At 34.4% G+C, this 13,151-nt stretch overlaps 1 protein-coding gene across 1 annotated transcript in view; it reads right to left on the bottom strand.

Annotated features, from left to right (window-relative positions):
* PGR (progesterone receptor) overlaps window positions 1-13,151 on the bottom strand; it is a 36,966-nt gene that overhangs the window by 2,784 nt on the left and 21,031 nt on the right. Inside the window, exons 5-7 of the mRNA XM_026073783.1 lie at window positions 9,373-9,675; window positions 7,765-7,909; window positions 4,124-4,254 (exon numbers count right to left, since the gene is read on the bottom strand). Of these exons, the coding sequence (XP_025929568.1) occupies window positions 4,124-4,254; window positions 7,765-7,909; window positions 9,373-9,675 (579 nt within the window). The remainder of the gene's footprint in view (window positions 1-4,123; window positions 4,255-7,764; window positions 7,910-9,372; window positions 9,676-13,151) is intronic.

The following is a 13,151-nucleotide window of genomic DNA, read 5'->3' as shown; positions in this document are numbered from 1 at the left end:
TGTGTACTTTATTGTTATATAGCACATATTTCTTCCTGTTAGGCAGCGACTGCAGAAACAGTGATACACTGTAGTTAAAAGGATTTATCAACAACATTATTAACTGTGCTAAWTTCTGATGTCTAGAAATAGCCTTAAACTTCAGCTATACCTATATGTTGAATAGAAGAGGGCCAAAAGAACCACCCCTGACCTTAGGAAAAGTGTCATGGATTGGCTCATGTTTACAATGCTGAGGGTCAGCCCTCTTTATAGCAGATATATCTTCAAGAGAAGACTCAAAATGGAGTCAAGGAATGAACTAATTACTTCTAATCAGCGCAGATGGTAAGGGATCCAGGGCTCAGGTCTACTGTTTGGACCTCTTTTATTTAACAGAATAAATGTACTCTCAGAGTATCAAACACGGATGGCTTGTTGGAAATAGCAGGAAGAGCAAATGGTTGAAATTACTTTTATGTAATTACTTAAGTAATTACTCTTAAGTACTCTTTTGATGACCAAAATGAAGACATGGAGAGAACATCAGGAAACGAACCTCTTAGTGACTTCTAGTGACAGGATCATATCTGATTGTTGATGATAACTGTTGGTGGCATTGTAAGGAAAGAGGCATTAGCTACAACCACTACTTTCCTTGATTTGGAAGAGAGTAATCCACAAGTCTTATAATACATGTTGTCAAAGGCCCATAAGAAAACTTGAAAAAATATTCCTATCTTGCAATCAAATCTAAGTCCTTGCTTCTTTATAGTAATCATTTATTAAAACATGGGCTTGTTTCAAACATACTCTTTTTGAAAGAACTGTTACATTTCTTCCCCTTTCCTTTCTCTCTTGCTAATGATACTTCACACTGCAGTATCACTTTTGACATTTCACACTGTGGGAGCAAATATAAAGGGAAGGATTTACCTCACCTAACTTTAGACATCTACAGTGAAGGCACCTCCATCTGAGCTAGTGACAAGGCTGCCTGTATTTTTAGTGCAAAAATCAGGCAAGTCCAGGGTACAATGCATGTTAATTGTTTCAGAAGTAGGTCTAGAAAGAGATGAATTTCGCTTTACAGATGCTTATTTCCTCTTCACAGAGTCTCAAAGAATCTTATGAGGACTAGCTTACATAGTCAAATAAATCACATACCAGTTATCTTTGATCTCAATATCTAGTATATCTTCAATCTGATATGAGCCTACAACTAGCAAATTTCATTTGAATCTCTTTAAAAAAACATTGCTTCACAATGACGTTGACTTTTTCAACACTAACTTCTAACTTTCAGGTGATTTGTCACTTATTAGAATTAAAAAAAAAGTGTGTTCTGGCTCTCTGTACAATGCACTGTATTGTTAGATTCCCAAGAATGGGATTCATAAAACAGAAGCCACCCAGTTTTGCCAAAAAGGAGATGGCTGCACAGGGGTGGGACCTAAACCTATTCCCTGAAAGAGAATTAAGTAGCAAATCTAAACCTGCACTGAGATGCACTGCTCTCCATTCAGAAACCATATACCCAGTCCTGAAATCAGTTGCCTAAGTCATATCTGTCTGTCTGTTCCTCAGAGGAAGGTAAGGGGGAAAGAAATATTTCTTTCAGGTAAACATACAAAAATTATTTTCCCTCATCTCAAGTCCAGAGAGAGCTAACAAAGCAGAAGTTCAAATCTCTACTTTCCTCTGATTTATGCACAAGTCTCTTATTTCCTAGGAGACTGCCCAAGAGATGAAACAATCCAGTTTGCCAAGGATGGTTCTTCCTCAGATTCTCCTCAGACAAGTGAAAGTCTGGGGCAAGGAGTTCTAAAGCTAGAACTGAACTTATTATATGCTTATTTTTCTCTTTTGTGGCACAGCTCTGCTTTCTTAAATTATATTCTTTTTGAACTATTCATAGTAATACTTCCTAGACGTGTGTGTCCTTTGATAGATGAAGCACTATTTAGAACTTTTGGGGCACTACTACAACACAGCATATTACATGTAGTAAATAAGGAACTGTAAAAAGGAAAAAATTGCAGAAAATAAAAAAGCTGGTTCACTTTCTGCAAAGAGTAATTCTTCTTTCAAGACAGCTTTAAAACTGTCCAAGTACAATACAAAGAAAGAAAGTCTAAGCTACAGCAAACTGAGGGGAAAAATGTAAATCTGAAAAGAATGTTAAAACTTAGGCTGGCATTTCCATTCAGTATTAGAAATGTATTGAGACTGTCATTTAGTTATCTTTAATACAAACTATTGTTTCTTTGAAATTATATAAAAAGCAAAAATTAGTTCATCTAAATAATAAATAGAAGACAGAAAGAGAGACTAAAATTTGGGAATAGATTTATTGTTAGTATATGAAAACTTGCAATGGCCATACTTTCACATTTGAAGAGGATTAGAGTGAATACCATGACTAAAATAACAAAACTCTTAAACAAACACTTTATAGCAAGAATTAGGTTACATGTTTCTTTTGAGCATAGTTTTGTGGAAAGTATTATATTTATACAGTACCAAAGTTTACTAAATGTCTCAGCAGCAATGGTTAGGTGTGCTCCTTTTCCTAAAGATCTGACAAATTGTTTTTTCCTATAAGACAATAAGTGCAGGAGAGAACAAAAAGCAAAACTCATCAGCATTGGCAGAAATAGTAATTTTTTTAAATTCATTTGTCACTTACATACATCATCTTAGAAATTAATTTCTGAGAGGAATGCAGCTGATAAAGAATGGTAGCTGGATGAATACTGTTAAAATGATGCACTCATAATTGAGAGGGAGTGGACCTTTGCAGCGTTTTTTGAAAAAAATCCATTATGATTTGAGCTTTGTGGGATTATAGTGGAAAGCTGGAATATCACAAATGTATCTAAATTTCACTGAAATGTAAGACTTCTCTCTAATGGTCAGACAGACAAGGGAGTTATTTTTGTGAGGAAAAAGAGGTGGAACACATTTAAAATAAGAGTATGTTCAACACCGAACAATTCCAACAAAGCAACTGGAGTTATACCAGAGAAGAATTTTGGTCCACGTTATTTTTATTGCTTTAGCAGGGTGTATTCATTTTACTATTATTTTAGTAATTTTTATATTTATATGAGCTAACGTTACATTCTGTTGCTGGCCGATATTTTAAGCATGAGCTTATGCAAATACCAGGCAAGGACAGCTTAAGAAGGAATAAATTTTAGTTCTTTATCTTTTACTGAAACTTTGCACAGCCGAGAAATAGGTTATGCAGGATTCACATGTCTCTTCTCCCACTCAGTAGGTATGTAGAGAACCATACCTCACCATTCTTACAAATATAGTTTAAGAAGTTGCTTGAGTCTCATTTCTAATAATAGCTGTACCATTTTAAAACTTTTCATCTGGGGATTCATCACAGACAATTATGGCTTCAGCTCATGTACTTAGTATTTTAGAAAGGGGTTCAGAAGAGAACTTCATCCACTTCCATATTTCCCAGTAAAAGTGAAAAACCACTGTGTATGCTGGGATCTTAAAAAGACATGTATGATTAGAGTGATCACAGATTTGTTCTCGAACAGACAACTAATCACAACAACATTTTCATTTGTTGATATCTGGGCTAAGCTTGACCATTTTACAAATAGGAGAAGTTGAATAAATGCTAGTATTGTTGGGCATGCCCACTTCCCCCCTTTTTTTTTTTTTTTTTGAGTAAGCATGTTTTAACTTCTTCACCAGGATAAAGCCCTCAGTCAATAAGTCTGACAATTTATTAAATACTTGTTTGTATTTCTAATGCTTGTAAGGGGTCTTTATCCGTGTAGACTCATTTAAACTAAAGAGCTTCCTGGATGAAATACAGCACACTTGCTTTGAAAATATATAATGCAGTATAGCTGTATGTCAGACTGGATCCAACATTTCTCCAGTGTTATACGTTATACACAACAAAACCAAGGATGAAGCATAGATTATTTGCTTCTTATAAATATTCAAGAAAGTATTTTTAGGTCTTGGAAGACTAACATTTTTTTCCTAAAGAAGTCTTCCATTTATTAGACCAGATAGCTTAGCAATTTTCAAGTTAAACAGTATTGTTCAAAACTCTAAACTTTTACTCGTAATACGTTACACAGAAATAAAACAATTTTCTACCTACTTGTATTGAGAAGTAAAAGTGCTTTCATACATAGGAACTCTTCTTGGCTAACTTGAAGTCTGACAAATTCCTGTGGGAGCTGCCACATGGATAGACACAGTGAATAGAACGATGATTCTTTCATCCTCTGTCTTACACCCAGAAAAGGTTATAAAAAAAAAAAAAGAAAATAAAGAAAAGGCTCAGCTTCTAATTGTTTGAAGGAAATGCCTTGTTACCAGTTTAATTACCACATTACTGAAACTAAGGGAAGAGATTATACATACAGAGAAAAAAATAAGGATTCTTCTGTACTTATGTTAGTTTTTTAATAGTAACAAATTTGCTATTATTTTGGATGTTTACTCTGTTGTTGCTGGGCCAAAAGGTAACCTTGGAGGCTATCAAAGCTGAATGCTAACCACCAAAAAGAGGGCTTATTATTAATTTAAAATAAAATAATAATGTGAAATATTGTAGTATTATATAGTAATAGTGATGTGAAATTGTTTTCTTTTACAAGTTGGCAATTTTTTTTATTCTTTGAAAAGAGAACGTAAAATTGAAGATGGTTTGTTCCTAAGTCTGATAGGTTTCATAAAAACTTGTCTTTGGGTTTTGAGAAAATGTATTTAGTATGCACTAAATACTTTGTGGCAAATCTAAATAACATTTTACCACTAACAGCAATGATACTATTTTGTAACAGTTTATGCCATTAATAGTTTAAAATAATTAAATATAAATATACAAAAAATGTTTTAAATATATTTAGACCCTACTACAGCCTTATCTAAGAATGTGTGTAAATAGGACAAATCACATCAGTCAATACGTAAAATTGTAGGGGGTTTTGCAGCACTTGGATCTTATTTTTCACTTTGAGATTTTATTGTTCAGAATATATTTTATTGCATATATTTATTGGGAAGGCAATTTTCAACTGAAATGACTACAACAATAGCATCCTAAAGTTTGTAAGTTGAACCTGAAGGTCCAATAACATGGGCTAATTTTACAAAGCTGCATTCTGATCTGAATGTTAGTTGCAACAACAAAGACAAGATTAAATTTTGCCCCATGAGACCAAAGGGACTTTTGTCACTGGTTACAAAGGAAATTCCAACCTTCAGAAATTCAGATCAGGATTCCAACCTGATTGCAGATATTACTCCTAATAATGAAACCAGAAGATATTTTCTATGCCTAAAAGAATCTTCTCAATGCATTGAGKTTTTTTTCTGCTGTTATTTTAAGTGGTACTGTTATCTTAAATGAAAATTCTTTCTTTTTTTTTTTTTCAAAATCTGAATTGTTGCACCAGCTTTGACACGAGTTAAACATAAAATTTTGATCTGTTAGATCTGAATGGACTGGTTATTTCCACGCCTACTTTAAATCTCCTTTTTTATTCTTTCCTGCTATTCCCTATTCCTAAGTGGCATCTTAGAAGGGTATTAGCTTTCAACATTTTGGTATTATTAAATGTTGTTCTTAGCCATATTTTCAGACACTGGAAAGTATAAATAACAGTAAATCTTTGTAGTGATTTAATATTAATTCATGAAACCATGTCAAACTAACAGTCCTGACTTTCTTCGTTCAAAGTTGCTGCTACTGAGGAGGTCATTCTCAAGGAGCACCAGAATTGACCTCTGGACAAATTCTCTAAATGAGAGATTGGCTGTGAAACAATCTTTGGATTGTGGTTTCATGGTCATTTCAAAACAACTTAAGCGTGGGTTGCCACTATAGAAGGAATTTCCATTATCTCTTCCCACCTCTAGGTGCGCACTCCTGCTATTCTGGCATAAGTGCCTGTATGGCCCATGTGGTAAGTCAGAGCAGGGATCAGCTCCATCTGAAAATTAATTGCTTCTTCTAGGCATTTTTCAAGTATATCAGTTTCCTTATCTGTTTTACAGTGCAGCCTGCCAGTGTTTGGTCCATCTTAAGGGAAATTATGGGAATGCATGGCCAGGGGCAGGCARGTGGGTGGGGCTGCCTTTTTTGGCAGCTTTTGGCAGTTACCTTGGCTTAAAGTGGTTATGAAAGTACAACCTTATATATCACTGCAGACAAAGAAGAGGGTTATATTTTACTGATATAAAAGTTAACTTTTTTCCCCAATATATAGCTGCAGCTATGATTTGGTGTACCAATTACTCTTTGTTTCTAACTCTTTGTTTCTAATGTTTCAAAGCTGAGCCCGCTGAGATGTTCTCCAATTGAAAGAAGGGTGTATCGTCAGTCCGCCTCTTTCTCAATGTAGATAGACTTGGGCTGCAAACAAGAAGCCCTTTTGGAGGGCTTATCATCAGGGCCCATAAATCWCAACCCTTTTCTGGAAGAAAGTACTTAAAGTCTTCTTCACCAGATGGCAGCAGTGGTCCACATGAAGGGTAATATTCCAGGACGTGTTATTACTGCCTGAAGACATCTCAATCTGTATTTCTGAATGTAACCGCAATATATATCACAGAGTATGCTGTGACAGAATACAGTGAAAAGTTCTCTCAATCCCATCCCTTTAAAGTGCTTCAATTTGTACAGCATAATTAATATATATGGGACAGGAATTAATTCATTACTCTATAATCTCATGGTGACTTGCAGTCATCTGAAAGAGAAAAGACCAGGAGCTGTAGAGCCTAATCCACTGAATATCTTGTATAAAGAACATTGCTGACAAAAAACTAGATGTCTACAGATTTTAAGTTATTTTCAGCTGAGATGACAATTGATTGGATCTTTGAAGTTTGTAAATTTTGGATTTAGGTGCCTAGGTCTTCTGCAAACCCACCTCTTAATCTTTAAACAGACATGATTTATATGAAAACTTGCTTAATTTTTATCTCACTTTATAGTGTCTCTTTTAGGGTTTTAAGGAAAAATAAATAAGTAAAATATATTAAGGAAAATAAACATAGAGARAAAAATATGTTTTACTATTCATGAAAACTTCCTGTGAATTATACCCAAAGTATCTAAAATTACAACTTTGGTAATATTAAGTTGCTGAACTGAAAAACTGACAAAGACAGAAATGAAGATTATCCGAATTCATCAGCATAGTGAAGGATAATCTATACCAACAAATCTCCCCCAAAACAAAAAAAAAACAGTCTCAAAATAAACTATCCTTGATATTAGACCTCCTTCTTGCTAAATTAGTACAATTTTCTAACAAGAAATGTGTTTTGGAAAAACAGGGTTTAATAAGAAAGTGTCAAAAACGAATGTTTTAGACTATATATAGACTATTTGTACCACCCCTGCAAAACAGTGACCAAAAAATAATTCCAATTAGTTCCATATATTAAACATGACCTCAGAAATATCTTAGTCACATAAATTCAGGTAAATCATGCTACAGCATCATTATCCTTTTTTTTTTCATCTTAGATAATGAAAATATTATTAGAACTCCTTCTGTTCGGCCACCCCAGCAGAATTTTGGGGATTTCCAGAAAATCCTTCCCAAAGTTACTGAACTTTGAGTTTGTGAGTTTGAGTATGACCAGAGCACTTTTTTCTGATGTTAATTTTGAAACAACAGAGCAAATACAGAATGAAATCCTGGCCTCAATGAAGTTACATTCTCATTAACACAAATAGGTTCAGAATGTCATTTATATTACGGAACAGCAGAGTCTACTTACTCATTTAGTATCAAATCTGGTGCAAAATATAACATCTGACCACTGACATGTTTGTATGATCTCCATCCCATTGCAAAAACCATTAGACTCATCCAGGAATACTGGATGAGGGTTATCTGATCATCAATATGTAAATTCCGAAATCCTGGAAATGAAATAAAAAGTTATTTTATACTCCTTATTTAGACAGTAGCTGAGTAGGTGTTCTTTAGATCACAACTTTGTGCATAAGCTCTAAAACTGGCAATAGGTAGGAAGTTTTGTATAGCTAGTAAGGAAGCTAGGAATAACTAGGAAAACAAATGCTTTTGAGGACATAGCTCTAGGAAGCTTGTGAAGTTCATATAATAACCGATCACTTCATTCTAACAGCTAACCTCTTCTTTTTCTATTCCAGTATTTTGAAATGATCAAACCAAAATCAACTTTAGCAGTCAGAGGTGACTGAATTGTATTTGTATTTAGGAAATAGGAATGCATCTCATTCTCCTTTAGTAAAAATATTATTACATCATCACTGTAATCAACTCTTATTTAATAAATCTCATATTTCAGTGTTCTTTATGAGAAATACAGTTGTAATACAATAACCATCCACCTATGAATATCTTTCTTGAATTTAACTACAGAGAAGTGTTTTCAGTTGTGAATCACAGTGGAAGAAGATGTATACTTTACTTTATAACCTTTGCTCTTTCATAACTTTGAGGATTGTTATGATGCAGCAGAGTCAATCTAACAGCTTCCTGCTGCTGAAAGCAGCAGTCCATTACCTAGTCCTGTTACCTCTTTCAAGCCACCTCTGGCCTTCATGTTACCCCTCAGTAAGTCAATTCAGCTCATGAAGCCATCAGAAAACTACAGACAGGGAAAAAAAGATTTGCTTTGTTCTCACTTAATGAGATGAATCAGTTCAACTAAGAGGTCAGACAAGAGCAAGCTGCACTAGGAAGGAGCAGCAAATGGGACTACCCCTTCCTGCAGCAGTGAGGTCTCAACTTGTGGTCACATGAAACCATATTTCCAGGCTTCCTGCTCAATGTATTGGCTTTTACAGATCACAGGGTTAGGTCCCTATGAGCATACAGAGCACGTAGATGCATAACATGACTTTTTTTTTGTGAGTCAGCCCTGGATCTTCACAAATTCAGTTACTTTCGGATAATAGTCTATTTGTGAGGTCCTTAGTCCTAACCAGTACTATTTATTGTAATTTTTCTCTGTTGCTTTTAAAATTCATTTAAACTGGAATAAGAACAGAGAACATTCAGAAATATAAATATTCCCATGCCAAAAGAATGAATAACAGAGTAGGAGGGGGTAGAGTGGAAAGGCCACTATAATGGCCAGATACAGGAATACTGTGGGCTTTTGTTGTTGTTTTTTTAATGTCTAACTATTTAGAGGTTTTCCTTTAAGAAGGCTGTCCTATTAAAATGTATTTTATTGGTGCATAAATTATCTGATGAAGTGGAAGCTTAATCCTTTTACAATTTGTTAAGAATTAAGTAATATGCAGACAATAGACAAACACTGTACTCTTTTGACTGTTCGTCCTATGACATATTTGCTTAACTAGAATTCACTACATATAAGAAGTGCTATTACCTGGTAGCAATTTAGACCACTTGACTACACAAAGAAGTTGCCTCTCACAAAGATGATTTAGACTGGTCAGCAAGGAACTCGGTGTTTCAGGCTTTGTATTGTCATAACCAGCATAGACAACTTCTGGCTCAATACCTCGTAAAACACTTATCATTGGGGGAACAAACTGTATTTCTTGATTTGGAGAAAAAGACAGCCTCTGGGTTAGAGATTGGCTTTCATCTTGAAGGGCTGCCGGCTGCTGGAGTGCAACATCTAATGTTCTCACAACCTTAATTTTGTTAAACTTTTTAAATTTTCGACCTGAAAAAGAAAATTGTTGACCTGTTAAAAAAAATTAACCAGAAACATAAACTTTTTCCAGTAATGCTAGATAACACTTTTAATCTGTACACGGAAACTAGAACTGTCTTCTACATAAGTTTTCTATTTTTTGTTTCACAATTTATGTAATTTTTAAAAAATGATGGAAAATTCTTCATTTCCCCCCTTCATATCCTCCTCCCTGCCCTGAGAGATGAATGAATGCACCCATTAAAATTATTGCCATGAATTCTAGGTTAGAGTAACCTAATAAAGTGTTTTCTGGTTCAGTTCCCACTGTTCTATAACATGCTGACAGCTGAGCCAACTGGCTCTACAGTTCAGTTTCTGTTCAATGTTACTTAATGATACCATTTCATTTTTTTCCTCTAATATTCAGAAAAAAATGCAAGTAAATTAATTACTACATGTAGAAATCCCTTTCCTCCCAGTTCCAGAAAAGCATTCTGGTCTCATGACTAAGTTCTATTTTGATGATCTGTAATGTTACACTTCTTGTTTACCAGAAAGAAAATATAATGCAGTGATGAGTAAAAAGTCAACAAATGGTGTGAAACCACATGTCAACACTACAGATCTCTTCATTTTCTAGGGAATAATTTCACTTTTTCAGTAATTGTAATTCATATTTCCATGCTACAGTGGTTTGAAGAACACTTATTAAAAAATAATAGCTGAACTGCCTTCCCTAGATAAGTACAAATACTATGTCAAGTACGGCTATGTAAATATACAAAGCTCTAGGTAGTAATTCTTCAAATTTCTTTCATGGAAACATTCTGGAGGACCAAGGAACTTGAACCTTCAGGGGTTCGAGGACAGCAACCCTCAAGAAAAGATTACCACATTACACATATCAATAAAAAGACAATTCCACGTAGAGGTGGCTGCATGGAACACATTCACTTTAAATAGACCCTCAAAGGTGATGAAAACCCTAGTGAAATCATTCAGTTCCTCAGTTCTGCCAAAGTTGTTTTGCTTAGTAAAAAAAGGGTGTCAGAACAAATAAAAAAATGCAACAAAGCTGCTGATATTTATGGTCTGATTTACGTGGCACTGGGTCAATAAGAAAGAAGATGCAGTGTGACAGCAGACAAAGAGTAAGTCATTCTGCCTATGAAGAATAAAAAGCTTACATGTTTCAACCTTAAAGAAAACAATGAGGAAGGAGAAGGTTCTGCTGCAAGAAAACTCAGAAATCACATGGATATTTTTACTTTCCTAAGAGTTTTTGCATACTTAATCAATAGTAGAAAAAGACAGAGAAGCACAAAATTTCACTGAATGAAAAGAAAATCCACCCCTATGAAATTGCTGAACCATTGAGAAACTGCATTTTAAAATGGCAATATGCAAAAAACACTCTGAAAGTATGAGGTATGAGATAAAAGGTAACAGAAGATATCAGTGTATCTTTATGTGCTTGAATTAAAATCCAGCTTATATCATATGTATCAAATTATCTTTTGAAACCTTTAATCAGATGGTACTTTTATTTGTGAATTGAGAATTAGACAAGGAAGGATACACAAATATGTCTCCATCTCATACTGCCTTCTTTTTATTTTACCTTAAAGTAGTGCTGTACCGTCAGAATGCAGCCAGTGCACACAGCTGGCTCCAGGACACTCCCTAGGAGTAGAGAGGCACACCTAAATGTAGGCATGTGCTCTCAATCCTATACAAAGATTGTTTCTCAACTGATTATAGAAGAAATCTAGAGATGCTAGCTAAATCAGTCTTATTTATTACTTTCCTCCTTAGAAATGAGGAAAACACAAGAAACACAGGAAAACAAAAAGGTTCAATAAAAATGGTTTTATTGAGGAAGGTGTCTATTCCATTTTCCTCAGATGCTGCCATATAATAGGAGATAGCAAATTTTATGGAAATTCAGTGTTGCCATTTTGGAAGATCTAGCATGCACACCTAGGAAAATTAAACTGACCTGTTAAAAACATGCATTAGTACATCAGTAATAAAGTATCAAGCAAGATTAATACACCAAACATGGGAAGATACCTCGAGTTATTTCTAAATATTTTATACAGAGCTAATTCTGTTATTTAATTTAATTACTCTTAATGTTCATTGGCATAACTGAAAACAGAATCAGTCCTCACGTTTTTGAACCAGACAGGGTTGAGCAGATGAATGCAATCTAAGATGCTAAAATCAGCTTTCTTTTTTAAATTCTTTAAAGTGCTATCCTATCATAAATATCCACATTTAAGCATTTCACATGCAAAAAAGATTTTCAAAAGCCTCAAAACTTGAAGTTGAATTGAACACTATGTAAAATCCAAGGGGAGTATACTAAACACAATTTCAATAAACACATTTTCCTAATAGTATAAACATGTGGGATGGGCCCCTCAGTAACAATGAAGTCAGAGGTCACACACCCACTGACTCAGCTGGGTGTTTAATTAGCCTCGTACTGCGTGCCCCAACAACCTTATGCACATTTTACTGCTTTCTGCAGTAAAATTAACATATTAGTAAGGATACAAACATTCCTGACTAGGGACTCCTTAGTAAAGAACCAAACATGAACTTACACCTTATGTTACATCTGAACCAAAGAAATAAAAAAGAATATTCAATATGATATTGTGATTAGATACCCAGGGCAATTTCTGTCAGAACAAAGCTATTCATAGTCCTAAAAATGCTGGAAATTACCCACTAACTATTGTTTAGGCATGAAGGAAAGCCAAGTAGGGAGAACACATTTGATAGCTCATAAATAATGATTTCAGGTATTTTCTGAAATAATGGTTTCAGATGGTTTTACAGTTCAAAGAACAAGTAAAGAAAAAAATGAAACAGAGCACTTACCACATAAGTACCCACATTTCCACATGATTAAATGTATCAGAATTAATGGTGTACTGGTTTGCAATATTGCTTATGTGTTTATTTCAAATTATGTTGCTATACAGCCACCGGTAAAGCAACACCCCTAGTTACCTATGTACTAGAGAGATGACTACTAACAACTCACATTAAACTTTCCCATCTACCACAAAGAGACCATGTCACATTAATGCAAACTCTTAAGGACATAGGGAAAACAACAGATTTATCGATAGCTTAGCTTTTCAATTGTAGCTTGCATAAATATTCAGATACTTTCTTGCTCTAAGATAAACAAATGTCTCAATTTAGCTATATAGTGGATAAAGAATACTAATCCACTCTAGCAAATATTCATCATAACTTTAAAACCAGTCTATGCACATTTGGATAGCAGGCTCTTTCTTTGTAGCCTTTTCATTAATTTGTTCTAATCAAGATAGCCAACCACTCAAGCGGTTTCTTGGTACTCACAGTTCCCTTACCTACAATTTACTATAAATAGCAAGTGATAGAGCATTTGTGTACTATGTGTATCTAGAAAACAGAAAGTGATAAAAAATAAAAAATCTACTTCATCTAATTATCAAATA

Source organism: Apteryx rowi, unplaced genomic scaffold (assembly GCF_003343035.1).
Source record: "Apteryx rowi isolate R43461 unplaced genomic scaffold, aptRow1 scaffold_378, whole genome shotgun sequence".
NCBI classification, from domain to species: domain Eukaryota; kingdom Metazoa; phylum Chordata; class Aves; order Apterygiformes; family Apterygidae; genus Apteryx; species Apteryx rowi.
The sequence above is the reverse complement of the archived record's forward strand: the minus strand, read 5'-3'. Positions and strand labels throughout refer to the sequence as shown.